Raw genomic sequence first — 24,251 nt, forward strand, 5'->3', positions numbered from 1 at the left:
CCCTCGACCATCCTTTTGAGTGTGCTTTCGAGCCCTTATTTTCTTTTGAGTGAGCCTTCGAGCCCTCACCTTTTTTTTAGTATGCCTTCAAGCCCTCACCTCTTTTTTTGGTACGCCTTCGAGCCTTCACCTCTTTTGAGTTTGCCTTCGAGCCCTCGACCATCCTTTTGAGTGCACCTTCGAGTCCTTATTTTATTTCGATTGCACCTTTGAGCCCTCGACCATCCTTTTGAATGCACCTTTGAGGCTTCATTTTCTTTCGAGTGCACCTTCGAGCCCTCTCACCTCCTTTGATTGCGCATTCGAGCCCTCGATCATTATTTTCAGTGCGTCTTTGAGCCCTCACCTTCTTTTCATGTGCATTTGAGCCCTCACCTCTTTTGGAGTTCACCTTCGAGCCCTAATCTTTTTTTCAAGTGCTCATTTGAGCCCCTATCTCGGGGAAAGTGCATATTTAAGCCCTCTCATGTCATCCCCATAAGACTTTCTTTTTCCACTTGGGTAGGTCACCCATTACAATGAGACCCTTTCTTTTTCTTGAGTAGGTCACGTATTTCAATGAGACTATTCCTTCCTTTCTTGGGTAGGTCACCCATTACAATAAGACCCTTTCGTGGGTAGGTCACCTATTGCAATAAGACCCCTTCTTTTTCTTAGGTGGGTCACCCATTACAATGTGACCTTTTCTTTAATTTTTTTTTACTTGGTTAGGTCACCCATTACAATAAGATCCTTTCTTTATATTTTTTTTTCACTAGGTAGGTTACCTATTACAATGAGACTATTTTAAAAAAAAACTCAATAAAAAAAAAAGAAAAAGAGGAATGGTTTTCACAATTATTCTTCTTTACAAAACTTACTATACAAAGTCAAAAGAAAATAAATTTTCTAATGCCTTTGCATGGTAAGCATTATAAAGAGGGGCAACTGTTGTAACCCAATTTTGACCCATTAGCTTTTTTAATTTACTTTTACAGGGTTTAAAATATAAAATTAAAATATTAAAGATTTATTTCGATGAAAAGTGTGGTTTGTCAACTTGTGTAAAAACTAACGACTCCAATGTGCTTTTGTCATTTTATCCTTATCTTCAAGATAATCCATATCTTCAAGATAATCCTTGTTTTCAAGATATTAATAATTATCCGCTTTCAAATTTGATTCTTAATCAAATTCAAACTTCAAAGAAGATAATGAGTTTGATTGAAACTTTGTTTCTCACATGCGAAAGGACTCTAACACTATAAATACAGATCTCAATGTATGCTCAAAAGGAGAAAAACAAGGGAGACAACAAAAGTGAGAAAACAGAGGAGAAAACCCAAAAAAAAAAAAAAAAACCAAGAACAGAGGGAGGAGAGACTGAAAAGAGGAGGAGAAGTAGAGCATTCTCCAGCCGGTGCCTGCATTGTTGCCTTCATATTAACCAGGTAAAGTCCTTTTCTTAGAGGAGGAGAAGTAGAGCATTCTCCAGCCGGTGCCTGCATTGTTGCCTTCATATTAACCAGGTAAAGTCCTTTTCTTCTCTATGTTTCTATGTAATTGTTACAAGAAAACAATGCCAAGTTAATTTAATTACCTTCACATTGTGCAATGCACGCTTGAGTTGAGCCATGTGTGTCTGCTACCCAACTGAATCACTGGCTTGGGACCAGTGACCAGGCTGGGCCCATCCTAGCCCATATTGGTGGGCTGAACCCAACCTAGAAAAAAAAAGTGGATCTGATCTGGCCTTTAGGCCCAGCCGACCCAAATTATGTTTATTAAGGGTGTATTTGGCAAAATTTTTATTTTTTAAAGTTTGATATTTGGCCTTGTCCATAATTTTTATGTCCATTTTAGTTTGATATTTGGCCAAATAAGTCTCTTTTTGATATAAAAAAATTCCAAAAATATTTGGGGATCTTTGTTGATTTATTTATGGGCCCCTCGCACTTTGATTTATTTATTTTCCCTTTCGTTTTGTATTTTTTTAAGTTATGTGCTCAATTTGTGGCCTATTATTGTTAAACGCAAATCTGTCGTGCAATGTTTTTTTTTTTATTATTATTTCCATCTAAAAAGGGTAAATAATAATAATAAAGGATAAATAAGAAAAAAATAACATAGAAAATTTATTCTTCAAATTTATTTTTTTCAAAAATATTCATTGACGCTAGAGTCAAGAGTATCGTATTTTTTGGATTTGTGTGATATTTATCAACGCTAGAGTTGGAAATATTCGTAGGAATGCTCATTGACGCTAGAGTCAGGAACATGAAAGGAAGAATAAAAAAAAGGGAAAAAGGAGAACAAATTCTTAGCAATTTTAGACAAAACCAGCAACGTAGTTGATTAGTACTTAAAAGTGCATTTTTATCAAGGTTTTATATCATCATTTTGCACTTGAAGTATCAATAACTCCTCAACTAAAACATGTTTTATAATAACATATGTAATAATATAAGATACCTTTAATTTATGGTAACTATTCATCTTAAATGCAGGCCTATCACATAAATAAAAGGATTGATTGATGAGTTTAAGTATTGAAATTGAAAGGACAAATAGAGGGCAAAACTTAGAAAAGAGATGTTGGTGCAGTCCAAACTGGAACATTGTTCGGTAATTGGGTTATATCTAGAGTTATAGATGTCCAAATGACCTCACATTTTTGGACAGATTCGGTAAGACATAGGCCTATAACTTTAATGGGAGTCTAAGATTTAAAAAAACCGTTTTCAAGTCCAAATAATAGCAACAACATTGAAGTCTGAATCTATCCTACGGCCTAGACACTGTTTAGTGTTCAGCCCATATCTTGAGTTCTAGAAGTCCAAATGACCTCAATTTTTTTTTCCTGAAAAGATAAGACAATTTCCTAGAACTTTTATGAGTACAAGTGATTCCAGTTCTGATACTAGCAATGACGTTTTATTCAGACAAGAAAATAAGGATTTTCACCAAGTCAAGAGTTGGCCACCCACTCAACAATTAGTCATCAAATTAATAGTTCTAAATTTTAGTCTATTAAAGGAGGCATTTGCCATACATTTAGGGGCTTGGTTATTTAGATCAAGAACTTGCTATTGCTCTCTCACTTTATTTTTTTTTTAATTCTTAAGTTTTGCTTTCATTAATATCTTGTTTATGTTTTTCATTTCCTTTCCTTTACTTAGTTAACTTGTATCTTATTTATGTTCTTATTTTGTTTATTTATGTTTATCTTCTTCATTATGTTTATCTAAGTTTATTATGTCAAGGTGAAAAAGTTACACTAATAGTGTAAGAATAACTATGGTGTAAACTCAACATGGACCTTAATGTTTAATATTAACATGTCTTATCTTTTTATCTTACTAATTCTTAATACCTTGCTTGTTAAATGGTTAATCTAGATTTGTGTTGTATAACACTTGGTACAACAAATGCTTGGCACTCTCATAACCCAACCGTATGGTATTACCTACACCTATGCTATGAAAGGAACTTGATTTGTTGTTAACATAAGTTAGCATCATGAATTCCTGACAATATTTAAAAGTTTGGTGTTACTTAAATAAGATAATTATTATGATCATGGTAACAATTTATAATGAGCTATTAATGATAAATCATCTTATTGGAACCTCCTTTGTGTGTGGTTTCCAGTTGAATAATAAGAGTTTATATTATACTTGTTTGAAATACCATTAGTGGATCCTCTAATTTTGACATTTGTTTTTATTATTGTTTAATCCTTACATTAATCTTCCATTTCAAAGTTCTCATCAACTTCTTCTTTTTTATTGTTGTTGTTGTTGTTGTTGTATTATTGTTGTCTATAATTTATACAATTAACCTCCCTGTGGTTCGTCCTTGTTCTTGCCGGGTTATTTATTACTTCGACGCTCTTACACTTGGGAGAAAACATCAATCTTTTGGTCGTGTCAGCAGTTTGCCTCAGGTAGGATGCTTAGAGGGTGATAACATCTTTCCTTTTGTGTAACCAGTCCCGTACCATAGAATCTCTGTTGACTAATTAGGGTTCCTAGTGACTGTAATACTAGGTGACGACTCCTTAAACTAGATATTTTCTCCTAAAAGAACAAGATGCCAGATATCTTTTCTTGTTTCCAATCGAGTGATGATTTTCAATAGGTCATCGCGATTTTCGGGTGTGACATATATTATAGAATTGAAATATTTTTATGTGCATTTTAATATACACAAATGTCATTTCATAAGATGTATGTATTTCATGCATGAGTGTACATATGGTTGTCGATTATATAATTATAACGGAACTTTTGTTATTAGAAAAACTTTATATAAACCCCAAACTATGGAAATTGAATTAAGATCAAACATGAATAGATTTGAATTAAGAAATAGTTTATAATAATTTAAATTTCAGGATTTGAAACTATGCAATCTGATCCGAGTTCCAGGTTTATTGCAGATTCAGGCCCTATTTGTTTGCTGGAAAGTGGTTTTCTTCTGAAAAGTGAATTCTAGGAAAGTGAATTTTTTTTTGATGTTTGGTAGTGTAAATGAAAATACGTTGGAATATACTTTTCCAGTGTTTGGTTATGTCATGGAAAATAACTTATTAATGTTTTATTTTTTTCAAGTTTATTAAAATAATGAGGAACAAATCTTACAAATTAAAAAGTTGAATAAGAATGAAATTGAAAAAATAAATAAATTATCCTAAATAAAATAAATAATAATCAAAATAATAGAGATCAAATTTAAAAAATAAAAAAATTTGAAAGATGAAGAATGAGGACCAAATTAACATTTCATAAATTATTTAAAATAAAATAAGTAACAATCAAAAGAATGAGGACTAAATTTGATAGATAAAAAATTTTAATTAAAAAATGTAAGGGAAAAATAAATAACAATTATAAAAATAAGCACCAAAGCTAATATAAAAATTAAATTATAAGGGATGAAATTAAAAAAAAATATTCAAAACAAAATATATATAACAATAAAAAATTTAAGGACTAAATTTGATATAATCAGCAAATAATATGGTATTTATAAATTTTTCACAACTTTCAGAAAATGTTGTCCATTTAAAATAAAATAAAAAACTTTTTTTAGAGACTAAGCTAAATTTTTTTTTTACTAGAAAGTGTTTTATATTTACTAAAAGGTATTGTCCGTTAACTAATTTTTATAATAATAAATAAACTTAATTTTTTTTTTTTCAAAAAATAAACGCAAGCTCACATTAATTAGTTGTAATGCACGCGCATGTTTACAAAAGAAAGAATGATTAAAGGAGACTGGGATAGACAGAGCACGAGAGAGGCGAGATCCCTCTCCATTTCATGCACGAATGGGTAGGACGGATATGATTGCCGAACGTGGACAATCTTCAAACATTACTTCGATTTTTGGCGGTGCCGTTGAGGACCACGTGATCTTGTGGGATGGCTTCGATCCCCATAAAGATTTTCAGTATCTTGCAACAGTCGCCTCTCCACCCATGTTTTTCTGTGAGGCCAGCCCCGTCTATCTCACACTTGTTTTCAAGGTCATCAAGATTGATCTCACGTCTGTTTTCATTAAGAGATGTCATGAAGATACATACATATAGTGATTTCATTAAATTTTGACTATAGATCTATTATTAAAAATTATTATGTACAAATTAGTGGAGGAGGACCTGAGCGTCAAATTTTTGGGAAAAATAAATTTGGCCAACTTTGTGAATTTTATGCATGGCAATGACTTCAATTCTAGAAAACTAATTTAAAACATCATTTTGTTCTAATCAAGTTTTTAAAAAATTTTAATTTTTTTTAAAGGTTTTAAATCAATGTTTTTTCATTTTAATGTACAAATATTAAAAATAATAATATTATTTTGATCTATTTTCATACTAAAAGCATTTTGAAAAGCAACATCTACTACACTTTAAAACAAACTCTAAAATCTCCATATTTTAAAAACGATAATATCGTTTTTATATACTTTAAAAAATTACATTTCACATACTATTGCATATATAATTAATTTCATTTCATATCAAGTTAGAAACTCACAAACTAAGTCAAGAAAAAAATATGATGTGTTATGCATTTGTCATTATAATTAATTTAATATTTAAAATGCCTTTATAATTTAAACATCTTTTTCTTTCTCATTCCTATTATATATATATATATATATATATATATATATATATATATATTAGGTCTCCCTTTATTTTCAAATCAATGATGAAAAACTATTTCAACCATCTCAATTAAATTTGAATGGCATGGATATAGAATCCAAAATTTGAGGAAAACCCTAATAAACAATTGTCAAGACACAACCCTAATAGATTTGGATAAGTAAACAATGATAATTTTATAATCAAAGTTAAGAAAAAAAAAATGAAGAAAAAAAGCTTTAGATGATTTCTAAACAAATTTGTCCCTAAACTTTTGCTCACTACAAAATCAAAGTGCAAGGATAATAATTTGATTAACTAATCAATGGTGCTCTTGAAAATGAAGATGAGAAACAACAAGGTAAGGGGTGTGACAATAGTAGCATCCAAAAATATCTCATTTTACTCTCGCTCTCTCAAATTATAACCTTCTCTTCCACCAATATAACCACTGTTCAAATTCAACAACATCCTTACAACCATGCTAGCCTCGACTACAATTAAACCCATACACACAACTATCTTCTATGTCATAAACCCAGCAACACTTATAAACCAAACTCCTAGTGATTCAAATTAATAAGCAACACCACATAATCCATTATATTTGCTAATGGACCAATTACAGGTGTAAGATCCAAAAGGATAAAAAAAAGCATTTAATAAAGTGATTCATGACATTTAGGTTAAGCAAGCTTTGAGAACTCCTTCTAAGATGGTGTCAAATATGAAGTTAGGTTCCAAAGAGGATCAAGCCTTGATCAATAAGAGATGGGGTTGCTTAACATGTACTAGAGCTTGGTTGTATAACTTTATATGAATGATCACAACTTTTAGCCCAATCCATCAATTTGATCATTGGATCGGGCTGAAAGTTTAAAGATTTTAAAGGTCTTATTTTCTATACGATTAAAATTTAGTATCAATTTAGTAGAATATATAGATTGAGCTTTTATTTATACAAGACTTAATCTTTGTATTTTATTTTATCCATACTTTTAAGTTAGTTAGTTATTTTGGTTTAATTTTCAACTCATAGTTAATTATAGTATATTTTTTTAAGGTTAAAACATATAAATACCTTTTATTTATATGATGTGAAAAAAATATTAGATTTTTAATTAAACAATTATGTGAGCATTCTTACACTTGGTTCTTTTTTGAACTTTTTCATAACTTATCAAGGAGATCATCTTTGTGGCATTTTAAACATATACCTTTGGATTTTTATTTAAGTGATCAATAGGTTGGGGTTTTATAATTTGATTTTAGTTTTCTTAGGTAAGTATTTCAATTCTTGATTGTGGATTCTAAAGTTTTGTCATTCGGGTTCACTTTAATTTAATATCAGAGCTTAGATATAAAATCAAGTTCACAATCTTTAATTTCTTGTTTTGTTCTTTGTTTTTATTATCCTTATCATTTTATTTTCATTTCAAGATGACAACCAATGTTGAATTTGAGTTTGTTAAGTTATTCCTAAATTCCTTTTCGATTCTTGTTTTTCTTTGTCATTTTGAATTTGGTGGTTTGAACTCTACGACCTGATTTATTTTGATTGATTTTTATTTAGTTTAATGAAAAAATCAAAGAAAAAGTGTATTCATGTTGTTCAATTCTTGATGACGACTTGTGCATAAAGCTCATAGGGGAGTTTTGATGAGTCATTTTGTTGTGAAAATGACTTTAAACATGTTTCATTAATTGCTTTTTTCTTAAGATGAAATGTGATCTACAAAGGGTGTATGAAAGATGTTTCACATGTAGGTAAGCCAAATAGAAGGTCTTACCACATGGTATACTCCTTTGCTTGTACCTATAGAGGCCCGGGTAGATATTTTCATGGACTTTATTCTAGGTTTATTAGGTAGAGATTCAATTTTTGTGATTGTAGATAGGTTTTCTAATATGAAAAATTTTATACCATGTCATAAATTAATGATGCAACCAATATTGTTGATTTGTTTTTTAGAAAAATAGTATGACTTCATGGTGTGTTTAGGAGTATTATTTCAGGTCAACATGTTAAGTTCTTCAGTTATTTTTGAAAGGTTTTGTGGGGAAAGTTGAGAACTAAAATATTAATTTCAACAACTTTTCATCCACAAAAAAATGGTCAAATGAAAGTAGAAAATAGGACATTAACTACTTTATTATGTAATTTCATTCAAAAGAATTGGAAAAGTTAGAAGGAGTGTTTTCCTTTTATTGAGTTTGTATACAATAAGAGTGTGTATTTTACTACTAATCATTCACTATTTGAAATTATTTACGGTTTAATCCACTTACTCTTTGGATTTGTTGCCTTCATCTATTGATAAAAAAAAGTTAGTCTTGATGAAAATAATAGGGCTGAAATGGTGATAAAACTTCATAATAGTGTTCAACAACATATAAGAAGGAAAAATGAACAATATGCATCTAAAGCCAATAAAGGTTGTAGGCTTGTTATCTTTGAACCTAATGATTGAGTTTGGTTACATATGAGGAATAAAATATTTTCAACTAATAGAAGATCAAAGTTGCATTATAAAAGGGATGGTCCATCCTAAGTCATTGAACAGATTAATGACAATGCATAGAACTTCTAGTTAAGTATAATGTTAGTGGTACATTTAATGTTTTTGATCTTTCTCTTTTTGATGTGGGTGACAATTTAAGGTTGAATCTTTTTAAGGAGATGGAGAATAATGAGAATTATCAACACCACATGATCCATTGTATGTACTCAATAAACCAATTATAAGGGCAAGAGCCAAAAGGATCAAAGAGGCATTTAAAGGATTGACTCTTGACATTTAGACTGAGCAAGCTTCAAGAACTCTTTATAAGGTGATTTTAGGAATGAAGTTGAGTTCCAAGGAGGGCCTTCATCAATGTGATCTAAGTAAGAGATGAAATTGTTTATCATGTACTAGAGCTTGACTATATAATTTATGGTAATGGTCATAACTTTTAATATGACCATTTGGTCATACTGAAATTTTGCTAGAACATTCTCAATGCCTTGTTTTCTATATGGTTAAAATCTCATAGCAATCAAACATAAAAAAGACCTTCCAATAAGACCTAAAAATGATTATTTGGGAATATAGGGATTGAGCTTTTATTTATGCAAGACTTGAGCTTTGTATTTTATTTTACACATACTTTTAAGTTAATTAGTTATTTGTGTTTAATTTTCATCTCATAGTTAATTAGGGTTTATTTTTGTTCAATTCAAACATATAAATACTTTTTATTTTTTAGGTGTGAAAAACAAATTGGATTTTGAATTAAAAACTTATGTGAGCACTTTTGCTTTTAGTTCTTCATTGAAGTTTTTTAGAGCTTATCAATGAGATCATCTTTATGGTGTTCTAATCATATACCTTTGATTCTTGATTCAAGTAATCAACGGGTCAGGTTTTTATAATCTAGGTTTTAGTTTTCTTAGTAAGTATTCCAATTTTGTATTGTGTGTTATAGGGTTTTGCCCTTTTGGTTTGGATTACTTAGCCATTCATCCCTTATTCGATTACATATCTTTCTTTTTTTTTTTTTTTTTTTTTTTTATATCTCTTGCATAACCATACACTAGTGCGACTCATAAACCATCACCACTAATTGTTACCATACGACCATCTCATATACCATAAACCTAGCAACACCCATGAACCAAACCTTCAACATCCATCCCTCTCTCATGTTAATCTCCCATTCCTCTCACTCAACCATACCAACAACATCACACAATAACAATTACCATTGAAATGCCACCACACAACCATTTCTTCTGCTATAAACCTAAGAACACTTATAAACTAAACTTTACTAATCTCTTCTTCTCTTTCCTAACAATCTCATCTTTCCCTCACACAACCACACACTAGCACCACCACACAAATCATTATTGTCAGCCTCTCATCATCACTACTCTCTCCTATTGAAACATTACATCATTAAACTAACTTGCGTCTAAAACCAAAAAAACAAATATCCATAAGCCCCAACCACACAAACATCAGCATTCCATATAAGATGGTGGGTTATTTTAATATGTCATATTTTGAAAGGGAGGGGGGGGATATTTTTGTTGAATAAAGAGAAGAGAGATATGAATTATTAATATACATGGATATTTCTTTCCTTTTATTAAAATTTAAAAATTGTTATTGACTTGTTATGTAAAGTGTAGTTTTTCAAAGTATGGAGATAAAGTGTTACCGCACTTGTTTAATGTAATTTCATCAAATTAATTTAATGCACCATAATACAAAACCATAAAATAAGATCATTTACCTCTTAAATCAAAGTATTCAAAATTAAAATTTTAATAGTTTTGAACATATGGGCATTGTTAAACATTTTTTGTATAAAAAAACCAATTATTAATTCAATCATTTTTTATGAGCAAATTTTAACTCATCATTAGTAGGATGATTAATGAAATGTATCTTAATATATTTCTGATTTGACCTTATATAATTAAATGGGATTTTTTAAAATATTATATATTTATTGTATGTGCCTAATTATGAATCTAATACCCATTTATTAAATAGAGAAAATATAAATTTATCTTAATTTAGTCTAACAATAATTCGATTCATTAAAATTAATACTAATAGTATTTTAATAAGTACAATGTTTTAAATCTATGAGAAAAACATAAATGTATGATTAGGTTGAGATCTATGGTTTATTTATACTAATTGTAAATAATATTTTTCTTCCAAAGATTGCCGCTACTTTTCTAAGTAATCTAAGCAGTTTTTTAATCTCTAAAATTAATTTTTTTACAAACCAATAATAATCAATTAAACAAAATATTACATTATTGGGTGGTATTTTATTTTTTAAAAACAATTATTTAAAAATAAATATATTTAAGTTTGTGTGTGTGTTAGAAATCATTTGAATGTAGTGAATTTTATATTTTTTGAAATATTAAGTAATAAATCCAACGAATCTTTGAATTTAATATAGAATTGTTAGGATTTGAATATAAATTGATATTTAAAAATCCAATTTGAATTCTTACAATCATATTCGCTCTCATCCATTTCATTAAATAAATATAACCTAAATATACTATGATTAAGACCAAGACTAATATTTTAAGGTTAAACTTTTAAAATCAAAATAAACATTATTCAAGAAGTGTAAATCAACACAAGTAATAGTTCAATGGAGTCTTTGTACAAACTTGCTTATGTGTTTACATGCTTACATGTATTTATTATAGTGTGGATATATGGAGATAATATATTTACATGCAAAGCTATCTTGGTATACCTTGAAATCATTATTAATAGCTAGTCACTTAAATAACATCAAGGGATTTACCTGGTGGTCAATAGATTTGCTCTCTTTTCTTGAATTCAAACTTTATAGTCAATAGTAATAAAAATAATAATATTTTGTTTAAATATTTTAAATTGATACAAAGGTACATCATTAAAATTGATACATAGATGCATCATTGAACGCATTAATAGATAGGATTTAATATCGATTAAAGTGTAACATGTTTTAAGTATACAACTTAATGTTAAATATAAAAAAGTTCTAATTACTTGTTTGGTAGTATATGATATTTTAATTTGTTTTAAATAACATTAATTTAATATATTTTTTAAATAGTTTTTTTTAAAAAAACTTTAAGAAGTATATAAAAAAATAATGTCCAATGATGTCTAACAATGTACTCATATTTACTTGACAAGAGAAAAGATATAAAGGTAATTCTATAATCAAACACAATCAATGATTTGTACCCAAGAGCAATGACACCTTAAATTAAGGTTATTGATTGTTGTTCATTAATTGCATTCGGTCACTGAACATAGATTTTTAGAAATTAGCTTATTTCATAGATAATCACTAATAAAATAATTTATCTCAGGTGGAGTCTCTAGCATGATGTTAATTGTATAGATCTTCTAATAGGATGATAACTTTTGATAGTTTGCTGATGAATATATAAAATAATGTTTTTTAGATTTTAATATCAAATACGGATTTTTATTTAGTGGGTGAAATAAATACCAAACAATATAGGAGAACATGTTTTGTTCAAGCATAATATATCTCTTAATTTTAATTTCTTATATATATATATATATATATATATATATATATATATATATATATATGATATTGATTTCATTGATCATATAAATAAAAAAAAAAACATTGTCACAATTTTTATGACACAATAATATCAAAAACTATGAAGTGAATTACAACTTGATATATTAAAAAATAGGATAAAACCTTTCTACAATAATGATGAATAATAACCTTCTATGAAGTAAGTGGTCTCTCCATGAATGTTAATAAAATATATGAAATAAATTATAAACATGTTTGGTGAACTTACTTTTACAACATCTAGTTGAAGTTCAGTAGTCAACAATTTATCAATATATGTCCTCCACCTCTATAGAGGTGTTTCTAATCTTTGTACCTGTCTTTATTGGAGATAGACCTAGAATAGATATCCTTAAAATTTTAGTCATGACCAACTTTTACTAAATAAAATACATGTAAATAAAATATTTCATATTTTGTAATAACAAAGACCAGTGCAATTGTCATCACTACTTTAAAATCATAACACAATATCAAAAGTATGTGTGTGTGTGTGTATGCATACAATGTTATATATATGATGAATGGGAGGGTAACTATGTCAAATAAAAATAAACACATTGTTAAAGGTTAATGTGACCATCAATTTGATATATATTCAAAACACTACTGGATTTAACATTTTTACCGACGTAAATTTTCATTGGTATTTAAACTTACAGTTCGTTGGTACATAATTCACTAATGGGCACACAGATGGAATTAGTCTGTTGGAAAAACTCTTGTTGGTAAATTTCTAATATGTCGGTAATAAATTTTTCGATGGATTTATAGACAGACAAAGCGTGCCAAATTTTTTTTATTTTCTTCATTCTGTCGGTGTTTCTCTCATGAAGTTTGCCATATAATTGATGGAATACCTTATGTAATTCCGTTGGTGTTTTTATTTGTCTATCGATATATCCATCAATAAATATAACATATCATCAATAGAATACCATCTAAAATCATCATAGAGTTTATAGTAGCAATGGTTTTTGCAGTAATTCCTTTTCAACTCTCTAGAATATATCAACAAACATGGTTTGTCGGTAACCCTATCCGTAATATTTTAAAATAAATTTTTTTAAAAAAATATATTGAACAAAAGTAGTAAAATAATTAAAATTTATAAAAATAAAATATGTAAAAGGAAATTAAAATAATATAAAACTTAAATATTTATTATAAATTTAAGTATTTGTATGTTGAAATACAATAAATCTAAAATAGAGGTAGAGTTGGAGGAGGAGGAGGTTGGTTATTATCGAGACTATAGAGTTAATAAGGAGGAGCACATGGACCACTTATGTGTGATCTCATATCCATTACCACTCGATGGAGTTCTTCATATTTTGTAATGAGTCATTTATAGTTTTCTTTGAGATTGGGTCATTCGATCCTATACTCGCTGGTTTAACATCACCTTAAACTCTAGATTTTGAGTGCTTGGGACCAATTACAAGCATCAAAATGTCAAAACACTATGGGTCATCTATAAGTTCTTGACTGTATTGTTTGAGAGTCTGAACACCTGATTTCTATCGGGCCCACCGGATAATTCTGCCTCCAACCATAAATCCAAATTAAGATATGGATGGATCAAAGGATCGTCCATGTATCTCTCCTTCAAGCAGCTATTATATGTATTCTGGAAAGAAAAAATAAATTCATCAAATTACAGGAAAATATAACTTAATAAAATTAATTGTTGAAAACCAACATATCAGAAAGTGTTGAGCTCAACAATCCACAAACTGCTGCATCCTTTTTTGGTGATGATCACTCCACAAATGGGTTTCAACAAAGAGCTTCATCGGTTTAGCTTGTGTCCAACCATAACCTGGAAGATAAAAATGTTGTCAATTAAATATATTTTTAAAAAATAACAAATAAAAAAGAAAGAAATAAAAAATCTTATCATGAGAAACAAATAAAACAAAGTCACCGGTGTGGGTGGTAATGAAATTGTTAATAGGTCGGTTCCAATTCTTCGCTCCATATTATGACTGTCACGTGAATAGCACGAACATCACGTGTTGAATGTACTTTGCCCATACAACTTCCAAGATATATGGCGGCCTGAAAACCTTTCAAATTTCCATGTCATTTTAGGTTGAAAGCTCGCTTTCTCTCACATATTTTTTGTTGCTTTTTTTGGGCCTCGTACCAAAAATCAGGCAATCTATATGTTACCAATAAATTATCTGTTAGTAAATGAAAAATAAAATTTTGATATTTGGAATAAAAGAAATTATCCTGATTTCGATCCTACCACGTGATTCTTCCAAACCCTCCTGTCAACATTATCATCTACTCTTTCCCATTCAAATTTTCCCTTATAGTAAAAAATTATATAAGGTAAATTTAAGTAATTTCAATAAACCAACCAAATTAACATAATAAAAAAAATATTTAAGTTAATACTAACCTTAAACCTTGAAAACCATGCATCGACATATGGTTTCCATTCAAGATGTTTGGAAACCTGACTCTATTGAAATAATAGAATTTCCATCAATAATTAATAGTCCAATGTTTGTAAATTTGAAATTGCATTTGTTAGATAAGATTATTTTTTGAAAAATTATTAAGCATGTTGTTGTGAAAGTGATTCAAACTTACATTGAAAGGTCATCCTTCCACTATGTCTCTTACTTGCGGGTAAATGGATCTTATTGTGAAGGGACCCCCCTTGACATTGCAGCACTGCACTTGATAACCCCGCATCATACGTCGACAAAACACAAATAAAGAAGAAAAAGGAATGAAAAATTCTTACCTCTATGGTGTGCTTTGTTCCGGTTGAGAATTAAAAAAGAAAAGAAACCCAAAATAAATAAAAAGAGATTGTTAAAATAACCAAAAAATAAGAAAAATAAAGATAGACAACATACCTTAGGATGAGAAGAGAAGATAATGCTTGATTTCGGTTCATAAACAATTGAGAGTTGAGAGAGAGAAAAGAGAATTTAATAGAGGATAAGAAAGAGCAAGAAAGAAGAAGAATGAAGAAGATGAAGCCATGTTTACTGCGCACATGGTCTTTTATATTAGGTTTATACTAACATAATATTAAATATTAATATCTTTAAATTTTTCATCGATGAAGTCAAGTTGGTAAAAGAGTAACAAGTCAACAGTCAAAAAGAGCATTAATTATCATTGCCTTAGAATACCTAGTTCTTCAGTGATTCTGTCAGGGAAAGTGTACCATAATAATAAAAAAGCATTAATCATTAAAGTGTTGGAGTTCCCATTCCATCAGTGATTCTGTTGGTAAAAAAACATTATTGATTATTGAATATTTCTAGAGAGAAGGGGAAAAATTCTCATCACCACTAGAATATACCTTTTCGTCGGTAGACCTATGTGTAATTGACATCATGAATAATGATAGGGAGAAGGGGAATAGTTCACATTGCCACTAGAATATACTGACAGAAACATTTCATGATATACTCGTTTGTAGTTGACACCATGAATAATGTTAGGGAGAAGGGAACAGTTCTCATTGCCACTGTAATATACTGACAAATACATTTCATCAATATATCTGTGTGTAATTAACACCATTAACAACGCCAGGGAAAAAGGAGAACAACTCTCATCACCACTAGAATATATGATTTGATCTGTATTCTCTATTTATCCATCCTACAAATACTTAAATTCACAGAACAATACAATAACACTAGTTCACATCACAACAATAAAAAAAATATTTGCTTGAAATTTAAAAATAAATTAACATCATTATACATTCAAGTGAATCTTGTACATTATAGTTTATGGCATTACAAATTTGTGTTGTGCAAATTAATTAGAATTGTCTTCTTCTTCATCAATTGACTCATCCTCATCACCATCGCAATTTTCTACGTTGATTTCATCACTATCATCATCTTGATCGACTTGTGTGTATTCGTTGGAGCATAAAATATCATTTAACTCCTTAGTGTCAACATCAATAAAAATATTCTTGGAGATATAAAAATTTAAATTTTCTTCCAAGTCATTAGACAGTGCAATTGAATATGGATCAACTAATTCACCAAGTTGAAAGATATCCCATAGTTAATTTATCGTTCCCATCCTAAACAACCTTGACACAAACCTTGGGTTTGGTTTTCACTACATATAACCAATCAACTCTAGAATGATTCTTTCTAAAGGAAGAAGTGTATATGTAATAAAATTGCTAACATTGCTAGAGAAAAACAAATAAATCATCAACGTTGTAAAGTCTAGCCTTTGAATTAATTTCGATCAAACCATGATGAGGATTTACTCTGAATCATCTTTCAGTGGTGTCATACCAATAACATGTGAATAAAAATACTTTAATCTGCTAGCTATGATAATGCAATTCAATGACCTCTTCTAACTTCTCATGGTAGTCACCTTTAACAAAAACCCTATTATTATATGTCTTTCTACCATGCATGTTCTCTAGTATGAAACACATATCCATTAATGAAATTCCATTGTAGCAATTCGCCTGTCTTTCAAGACCTAAACTTAGTAAAGACAAAGTAACACTAACATTCCCTCCCAATTGATAAACCTAATATATAAAGTATAACCATGAATAATTAATGAGAAATGTGTAATGAAATTAAGCATCCCGAGAGATAAGAATAATTAAACAATTATTACATGTGTTTTGAATCACATGAAAAATTGTTCATCTTGTAATCGAAAGATTTAGGATTCAGTCAGTTGTGAGTCTTGGGATAGTATATATTAATGATGTGTCCTATAAGGAATTCAATAATGTATCAATTTATGATATTATAAAAGATAAATTGTTAAAAAATAATGACATGTTAAGTAGTATACTTACTGAATAAAAGGTTCAGTTCATCGCAGTTAAATATCACATAATTCAAACCATTCCATAAGCAGGAAAATCTTTGATAGTCCACATCAAAGCTGTCTTCATCAAAAAATTTTGTTTTCTCGATATATCATAAGTCAAAGCCCTAGATTCCCAAAATTGCTTCAACTCATTAATCAATGGTCGAAGACAAACATCTATATTCTAACTCGAACTATTAGGACTGGGTAAGATCGTAGATAAAAACATGAACTCCAGCTTCATATACATCCCTAATGGCAAATTATAAACCATGAGTGCATAACCCAAGACGCACGTTCCTTGATTCCACTCAAAACTAAGGATGCACACTATTAAAGTATTTCTAAGCTTCACCTATAAAAAGGGTGCTCCATCACTTCATCCACCACATCATAAGATTGGTGTTATATCATGTGCTCAGCAATCTTTAATGACATGAATAACCTTTACAGTCTAGGGTTTTTTATTTTATTTTATTTTATTATGTGTGATAAGTGTCTTTTACATGTCAGTTCTGGGTTTATAACAAGAATGCTCATATGTTTTGCACTCGGTCAACTCTATATTTTTACAGTAGTACAACATGTAGAAGTTTGGTCACATGTCAATTTTCTGGTATCCTAGATCTGGAGGTTTCATCATAGACTTAGCAGCATAAAAGTTCTTTTTCAGCCTGTTCCTTTAAAGTAAAATGCTTCTCGTCCATTTGATGACATAACCCTAATTCATTCTCATTGTATCTATAACCATATTCCTATAAGTACTACTATTATCATCTATAACTCTATGCATATTACTAGCACTATAAGTTGACCCAACCATCATTTTTACCATGGTATCATAAGAAACATATGGTTCTTTGTGTATATATCAACACATGTATTTTCTCTAAGAACCTTTTTTTGGTAGAAGATGCATCATTATTACATCTGGATCTAGAAGTTTTTTTTTTTATTTTTACACCTCTTACATGGACATCTAATACCACATTCACTAATATTTCTCGGATACGTAATTAATAAACCCTGAACCCCATTACAATAATCCATCATCTGCAACCCTTGGGGTAAATCTTGATACAACCATGAACCATCATCCATTACTTATATTAAACCTATTTAAATAATGATGACAACATGTATTACTTAACTAAGTTAACTAAATAAATTTGTAAAAATATTGGTTTAGCTCAAACTTATTCAATCTATTTTAATAGTACTCTTAATTCCTTATCAATTATGTACAGAAATTCAAATTTCTACACATTTACTGAAAATTTTAACTCGGTAATAAAATTGACAAGGAAATAAAATAGACCTATTAAATAAGCCATTATTTATTTCATCAGAAAACACTTAAGTAAAAAATCAACATAGGTTTCATCAATTTACAAATAAATATAATTTTATAAAATCTAAAACAAACCCTAACATGTACAAATCATCAATCCATATAACAAATTTTTATGAGAGAAAACTATAAAATGAGTAAACATCCAAACAAAATATATATATATACTACAAAACTTTGCAAAAAAAAAAAAATAACATTTCAAAATTGTATTCAAATAAAAAAAAGGGATAGATTTGCTTACATAAGATGGAGAATCCTCAATAAAATTTGAATAAGAACACGGATGCTGACAAACCGATTGTTGTGTTGGGCAGATTTGTTAGGAGAGGTTGAGTTGTGTTGAAATTGAGGAGGGGAAGGGTTGTTGTTTTTGCTTTTTGTTGTAGGAAAAAAAATGCATGAGGAGTAAAATAGAAACGGGGGAGGGGAGAGGTGGGTCGATCGCTAGGTTATAAATTAAATATTTTTGATGAATTTACCGACAAAATTATTTCACCGATCATTTTGTCGGTAAAAAGTGTCATGTTACCATACGATTTGCCTTTCTAAATCCCATTGTAATACCATCCATAATTCCATCGGTATATATTGAGAGATTATTTCCGTCGGTATATTTATGAATGAACTTTTATCATTGTGTTAATTCTGTTGGTAAAGCCGTTGGTAAAAGTTATATGACATCGTATTTTTTTAGGTTTTTTTATTCCTTCTTTTCCAACTACAAGATCCCTTAGTATATATTGACAAAATGTTTATGTTGGTGTTTACTAAGAAATATAGTGATGGGGAAATTTGTCGGTAGAATTTCCTATAATCGATGAACAAAATGTTTTTTGTTGGTATTATTTATTTATTTATTAAATTTATGGTAATGTAAAAAAAAGCTATATAGACACAAAAATCAGTATCAAAAGGAATATGACGTGAACATCAATTTGAAAGCTCTCTCTATCTCTCTTGTCAGGAAAAAGGCCTAATCATCACTATTTTGGCAAGTGGGAAGGCATGTTTTGTTGCATTCACGAAGTTTAATTTTTCATGTTGTGACGTAGAGCAAGAAATAATAGAAGAATGCTTGTGTTTATTACTTTTTTCGTCTAGATATCAACTAAATTATCTTAAACTATTTTAATTTAAATTTTAAGTTATTAAAATGCTATTATTTTTTTAAACTATGATAGTATTTAAAAAAATTAAATTATAAAAACTTAAATAATAACATGAGATCTAAAAATAGTTTCGCATTAATTCTATTTATGAACAAGATTTCTTGCAGAGATGTACAGTCTAGAAATGTATGATGCACATGTGTTTTAAAAAGATTACATTCTCAATTATTCGAATACATGGATCATGGATGCATGGTGAAGGGCTGCTATCTGATAGGTCTCCATATACCCCGTAAGATCTTTAGGTCAAAGATTGTCCTTTGAATTTTGTTGTTCTTAACAAAGATTTCCAAAGCAATTAACAGTGCTTAGAACTTGAAAAATAATTCATTACTACTTATTATAATATTCTAGCCATCAAGAAACAGATGAAATGACAAAGAAAACTATGCATATCATTCCTTTAAAACTAAAAATATTTTGCTACACTGTAAAGCATTATTGATTGAGAGATTTGTATATAATTATATAGTGTCATGCACAAATACAATTATATATAGGCAGACGAGGCCAAACTTCCATGATCGATTCCTCTCGTGTGGGTGGCATGATGTTGTTTCCTTTAGCTCTTTGCTATGCTTTTAAATGCAAGCAAGCTGCCTGGAATCTTTTAATTTGTGCATTAATAAACATGGATATATATATTTCGAAAGTCTGGAATGTGATGCATAATCCATGGAGGGAGAATTGTTTGCCCTAGCTAGCTAGTAATATACATGAGAGTAGGATTCAAGTGGTGATGTCCCAAAGAAGTTAAAAAATAAAATACATCGGAAGCATCCTAATTATTACTCCATTGAAATGTCTTGAAAGTTAGATGAGACAGTACAGGCCAGGTAATAATGTTCTAATTTGACTTGGTCTAATTACATGTAGCCTTAGATACGAACAAACAAAATCTCAAGGATGAGGAAAGTTCACGCTAATGTCTCTTTCATATTTAAATTTCACAATATTATTATCATATCCAGGGCAATGCCTTGATCCTTGAAAATTCTTCTAAACCTAAAAGAAAAATCTTATGGATTCTTTTGATGATTACCTAATTTTGGCCCCCACGGTACTCCCACAATAGCAAACCAGCACAAATTACTACTAATAAAAAGGGAAAAATGGGGTACACAACAAATTAATTGACCGAACTTGAGTGATCATGGTCATGAACGCACATCGGCCCAAGTCCATGAGGTTTGGCCATTTCTATTGACCCACGAGAATGAATAAAATCTTTGGGTGGAATGGAATCATCAAGATGATGATTGTCATTTAAACACAAGAAACACGTAATAAGTGACTTTCTTTTGTTTTTTTCTATCTGTAATGGTCATGAATGGATCCCAGATCCTGTCCTTGAATATCTTTGACAAAACTTGCATGCTGCATAGTGCATACTGTGTCTTTTGCCAACCACACACCAGGATTTCTTCCCTAGCCAGCCAAGATTTCCACCTCAATTTAATGCATGTTCCCGTCCTCTCTCTCTCTCTCTCTCGCTCTCTCTCTCTCTATATATATATATATACATGCACATACCCTCCTTTTCATACACAAACACACATATATATCTCTTCACCACGGACCCCTGTCCATTAGAACTCTGGCCAGCTTGGAACCCCTTGTTTACTTCTCTTAATTTCCTTGTTCTCAACTCGAGAAAGATAACCAAATAACAAAACTAGATCAATGGCTGAGAATCCTACCTTCACAATATGTCTTATGGCAATTTTTTTTATAACTCGCTTAGCATCCACCCTCGGAAAATCCAAGCCATGGACTGGTTTTTTACCTCCTCAGATCCAAACCCTTGATTTCGCACGTAATCTTCATGTTGAGCCCGATGCCATCAAATCAGTCTCTTCTGATTACGGTAACATCGTCCATGAAAATCCAGCCGCAGTTCTTTATCCATCCTCAATAGAAGATATAAGGAGTTTAATAAAATTCTCGTACAATAACTACACCCCTTTTACTGTAGCTGCCAGGGGCCACGGCCATTCTGTTGGGGGACAGGCTATGGCTTCTAATGGAGTTGTAGTGGATATGATGAGTCTAAGGAATCATAAAAATGGGACTGGAATTACTGTCTCAAAATGCCCTTCATTGGGTTTCTATGCCGATGTTGGAGGTGAGCAGCTATGGATTGATGTTTTGCATTCCACCATGGAACATGGATTTGCTCCGGTGTCATGGACAGACTACTTGTACCTTAGCGTTGGCGGGACTCTCTCAAACGCTGGAATTAGCGGAACAACATTTCGATACGGCCCTCAGATTAGCAATGTCTATGAAATGGATGTTGTCACCGGTATGTATGAATGCTCTTAATTCCTTTTTTCGTTTTCTGCACTAGAAATTTATTTTGTCAAGCTGGAGATACCTACGTACTATAGCTCACCTGTTTGTTCAGCAATTAACTACACTCACAGTCTAATCTTTTTCTATAGAGATGAAAAGGTAAATAGATGATCACACATTTTACAACAGTCTTGTACTGGTGTTAGAAAAAAAAAATATAGTCATGGGATCTCCCAGTGAAAATCAATGCTAATTAAGTAAATCTTGAAAGTGATTCTAAAGATATGTTATAAATAGCACAACTTATACCAGAACAAATTTCATTAAAATGGCCACTTGTTCTGGTTGGGCAAATTAAAGGGCTAAATAGGAGATCTCCATGGACTGAGGAGTTATTTCAGCCAAAACAGTATGTGAAGGACATTTTTTCTGTTTTTATTATTTATTGATCAGTACTTCAGCGTTTAACTCATGCGCGCGTTATATATTATTAATTAATTTGTTCTTGTTTGGGTCATACAGGAAAAGGAGAACTTGTTACCTGCTCTTCACACACGAATTCTGAGCTATTTTATGCTGTTCTAGGAGGTTTAGGACAGTTTGGAATTATAACTAGAGCAAGAATAGCTTTAGAGCCAGCACCAAAGAGGGTACGAGAAATTATTTGCTGCTTTAGAATTACCATATATATGCTAGCTAGATTTATTTTTTCACCACTTGTTGCCTCGGCTATATATATATATATAGTGTTTTGTTTTTTCTCTCTAATTTTGTGCTGCTTATTGATCATTTATAGGTGAAGTGGATGCGAATGCTTTACAGCGATTTTTCTGCTTTTACAAGAGACCAAGAACGTTTAATCTCAATCAATGGAAGGAAGCAGAAGAATGCACTCGACTATTTGGAAGGTTCACTTCTTATGGCTCAAGGACCTCCAAATAATTGGAGATCCTCCTTCTTCCCATCATCCGATATCCCTAAAATAATGTCCCTGGTAACCCAACATGCCATCATCTACTGTCTAGAAGTAGCCAAATATTATGATGAGGGGACCAGACACACTGTTGACAAGGTACCTCGTCACCATCATAATCTATCACTAGTATATAGTATAGATCCATTTCTTGATTTTCATAAGATTCTAGTGTAATAATATGGACTAAGGACAAAATTGTTGTTGTAATTATTTCTTTTATAGGATCTGCAACAATTGTTCAAAGGTTTAAGCTTCGCTGCCGGGTTTAAGTATGAGAAAGATGTTTCCTTTGTGGATTTTCTAAATAGAGTCCGAAGTGGAGAGCAAAAGCTTCATTCGCAAGGATTATGGGATGTTCCTCATCCATGGTTAAATCTCTTCCTGCCAAAATCTCGTATTCTGGACTTCAACAAGGGTGTTTTCCACGACCTTGTCCTTAAGCGTAATATTACGACTGGAGTCGTTCTTTTTTACCCCATGAATAGAAAAAAGTAAGTACGTACTGTGCTCAATAACCTTTTTGTTTTCGTTTGAGAAAATAGGGAGTATTAATTATTTATTTAATTAACAATTCGGGAAGTGACCACCATCATATTAATTGCAGATGGGATGATAAAATGTCCGCGGTCATACCAGAAGAAGATATTTTCTATACCGTGGGATTCTTGCACTCAAGCGGGTTTAATGACTGGCAAGCCTATGATCATCAGAACAAGGACATATTGAAGTTCTGTGACAAAGCTGGTATTGAGATTAAGCAGTACTTACCCCGTTACAGCAGCAATAAAGAATGGATTAATCATTTCGGATCGAAATGGAGAAATTTTCGAGAGAGAAAAGCTCAGTTTGATCCAAAAATGATGCTGTCACCAGGGCAGAGAATCTTCAATGACATGTAAGGCTTAGGTTTCCTTTTCTCGCGGTGTTTCAGCTGCTAGTAGAATGGTTAGATAAGGAGAAAAAATGAAATAAAATAGAACTGCAGGTGCTACGAGGGAGCTCTGTAATTGGATCATGTTCCTTGAGAACTTTATCTTTCTGTAATTTCTTTTTCTCAACCATTAAGGAAGGGTTCGAATGCCAAACTATTTGTGAGGTGAAGGTACCAAATTTCTGGGCTAGTTAATTGGTGTACCGCAGAATTGTTTTTATCTTCTCACCTGTAAATATTAATTGCATGCAGAACTAAATAATTAAGTGATGGATTATTGCACGTACACTTCATTGATTTTTCTACAGTAACATTGGGAGAAAGAGGGAGATACTGTGTGTGCTGAGAGAAATCCAAAACCTCCGGTATGTACGTTTAGAAATGCATTAGCATACGTTTTTCTAAAATACTTCTTTGTT

At 30.7% G+C, this 24,251-nt stretch overlaps 1 protein-coding gene across 1 annotated transcript; it reads left to right on the forward strand.

Annotated features, from left to right (window-relative positions):
* The first annotated feature begins 21,198 nt into the window (after positions 1 to 21,198).
* LOC118047988 (cytokinin dehydrogenase 3) lies at positions 21,199 to 24,024 on the forward strand. The gene is made up of 5 exons (XM_035057483.2): positions 21,199 to 21,935; positions 22,448 to 22,575; positions 22,722 to 22,997; positions 23,124 to 23,392; positions 23,506 to 24,024. Exons 1-5 carry the CDS (start codon positions 21,314 to 21,316, stop codon positions 23,798 to 23,800), a joined length of 1,590 nt encoding a protein of 529 aa, XP_034913374.1. The 5' UTR covers positions 21,199 to 21,313; the 3' UTR covers positions 23,801 to 24,024.
* Positions 24,025 to 24,251: the final 227 nt, after the last annotated feature.

This window comes from Populus alba, chromosome 6, assembly GCF_005239225.2.
Source record: "Populus alba chromosome 6, ASM523922v2, whole genome shotgun sequence".
NCBI lineage: Eukaryota > Viridiplantae > Streptophyta > Magnoliopsida > Malpighiales > Salicaceae > Populus > Populus alba.

Bases quoted from the DNA above. Each gene is read 5' to 3' on its own strand.
- LOC118047988 (XM_035057483.2), top strand. From the start codon at position 21,314: ATGGCTGAGAATCCTACCTTCACAATATGTCTTATGGCAATTTTTTTT. The intron at 21,936-22,447 runs GTATGTATGAAT...TGGGTCATACAG, and splicing joins TGAAATGGATGTTGTCACCG to GAAAAGGAGAACTTGTTACC. The intron at 22,576-22,721 runs GTACGAGAAATT...GATCATTTATAG, and splicing joins TAGAGCCAGCACCAAAGAGG to GTGAAGTGGATGCGAATGCT.